The sequence below is a fragment of the Mus caroli genome, chromosome 10 (assembly GCF_900094665.2).
Source record: "Mus caroli chromosome 10, CAROLI_EIJ_v1.1, whole genome shotgun sequence".
NCBI lineage: Eukaryota > Metazoa > Chordata > Mammalia > Rodentia > Muridae > Mus > Mus caroli.
In genome coordinates, this window is record NC_034579.1 from 70,231,964 (window position 1) to 70,233,745 (window position 1,782).

At 39.2% G+C, this 1,782-nt stretch overlaps 1 protein-coding gene across 2 annotated transcripts in view; it reads left to right on the forward strand.

Moving 5' to 3' along the window:
* Positions 1–1,020, forward strand: part of LOC110303537 (solute carrier family 5 member 4A) — a 44,366-nt gene extending 43,346 nt beyond the window's left edge. The window contains exon 15 of one of the 2 annotated variants that reach the window (XM_021174649.2): positions 710–1,020. In XM_021174649.2, coding sequence (XP_021030308.1) covers positions 710–924 — 215 coding nt within the window. In that variant the 3' untranslated portion in view covers positions 925–1,020. The remainder of the gene's footprint in view (positions 1–709) is intronic. The other variant, XM_021174650.2, reaches the window with a different exon arrangement.
* Positions 1,021–1,782: the final 762 nt, after the last annotated feature.

The window sequence follows — 1,782 nt, forward strand, 5'->3', positions numbered from 1 at the left end:
ATCTTTCTGTTACTATGTCCATCCATTCCAATACATGAGCATCTTCCTGTTACTATGTCCATTCATTCAGATACACTAACATCTTTCTGTTACTATGTGCCAGCTGCTGAGATGGTGTTCAGTTACTTCATATCTTGTGATTAAGTATCTAACCCCAACTCCTCTCTAGCCTCACTTCTTACTATTCTTTCTAATACTCCATAGCCGGAGAGATGCTTCAGCTTTCTTTACATACACCAAGATTCTAGGATATTGTCACAAAGACTCCTTAAGACATTTTCATGAGGCAGATCATTAGAATCTTTGCCACCATTGTGACAACTGATATTGCAATAAAGTTTTAGTTTTTTAAATGAGCCTAGGATCAATTTTCCTTCTTATAAGTTGTCTGTCAATTCTATAGTATGTTTAAATGGATCTCTAAATTGTCTTCTTATTTTTTTAAGTTCAGAAACACATTTTGTATTGAGGCTAGTAAAGGCTCTGTGGGGTATTGTATGTAAATGCCTCCCACGTTACCCTGACTTTGTCTCTTATTTTCATTTACCTTTGGGGGACTCCTTTTCAGATCTTATATAGTCAAATGTATAAATACTTCATGATCCTTCTGGCTCTTGTAAAAATTGTAATCATGGTTTACAGATATCCATACAGTGTGGGTGAAGCATTCTACCCATCTTTGATACTAGTTTATCTTTCTTTGTTTCAGACCAAACCGAGAAACCTCGTGGATGTCTCAAGAAGACTTGTGACCTATTCTGTGGTTTGCAAAGAGCTGAATCCAAGCTGACTAAAGAGGAGGAGGAAGCCCTGAAGCAGCAGCTGACAGACACAACAGAGACGCCCTTCTGGCGGACGGTCATGAACGTCAATGTCATCCTCCTCTTGGCTGTAGCAGCGTTTTTCTATGGCTATTTTGCCTGAACTCGAGCTCGTCCACAGCAATATTGGTAAAGCAAAGGATCATTTTATGCATTTTTGTTTTATACTTTATTATCTTACAGAGGGCAATTAGCAATTGGTAATTTTATCTAGTAAGATAACGTCAGACTTGCCTTTGGGGGGGGTCCTCCCTCTATGTAGATAAAATAGAGTTTATAATTTATAAAACCACCAATGTGACTTCATGTAAGTATGTGAAGTAGGCAAAGGGTCCGAAATCCTTTGTTTTTACTTTTTAGGAAATATAATTATCAACTGAAATTTTAGAGGTTTAAGAAGTATAATGTGATGATTTCGTATACGTGCTGTGGAAGTATTGCCACAACCAAGCCAACCAGTGCATCCATGACCTAGCACATTCACTCTCATGTATGACACATGGGAAAAGCATTCAATCTGCTCTCAGTGAGTCTAAAATACCCAGTACATCTTTGTTATCCACAGGCGCAACAGCTGTGTATTATTAGATCTCCACAATGTATCCATCCTACAGCGGAAACCCCTGCACCCGTCACCAGCATCTCTCCTTTATCCCACTGGAAAGCACGGCTGCTCTAGTGTACTCTGTGCCGCTGTAACAAACATAAATGTTAGGAATTCTAGAGAGTGGAGACTTAGGAGTTTGTTTGGTTCTTTTCTTCTTCAGAAAAGACAATATTTAGGAGACAGAATCTGGAGGGGAAATTTTGCTACATCATTCATGGCAAAAGGTGGGCTGTCAAGAGCATCTGTGCAGAAGGGAAAGAAATGGGAGCAAATTTGTCTTTCTATCAGGAACTTGGTCTTGAAACAACGTTAATTCATTCCTGAGGGAAGAGCCCTCATGCATTGGTTACTTTG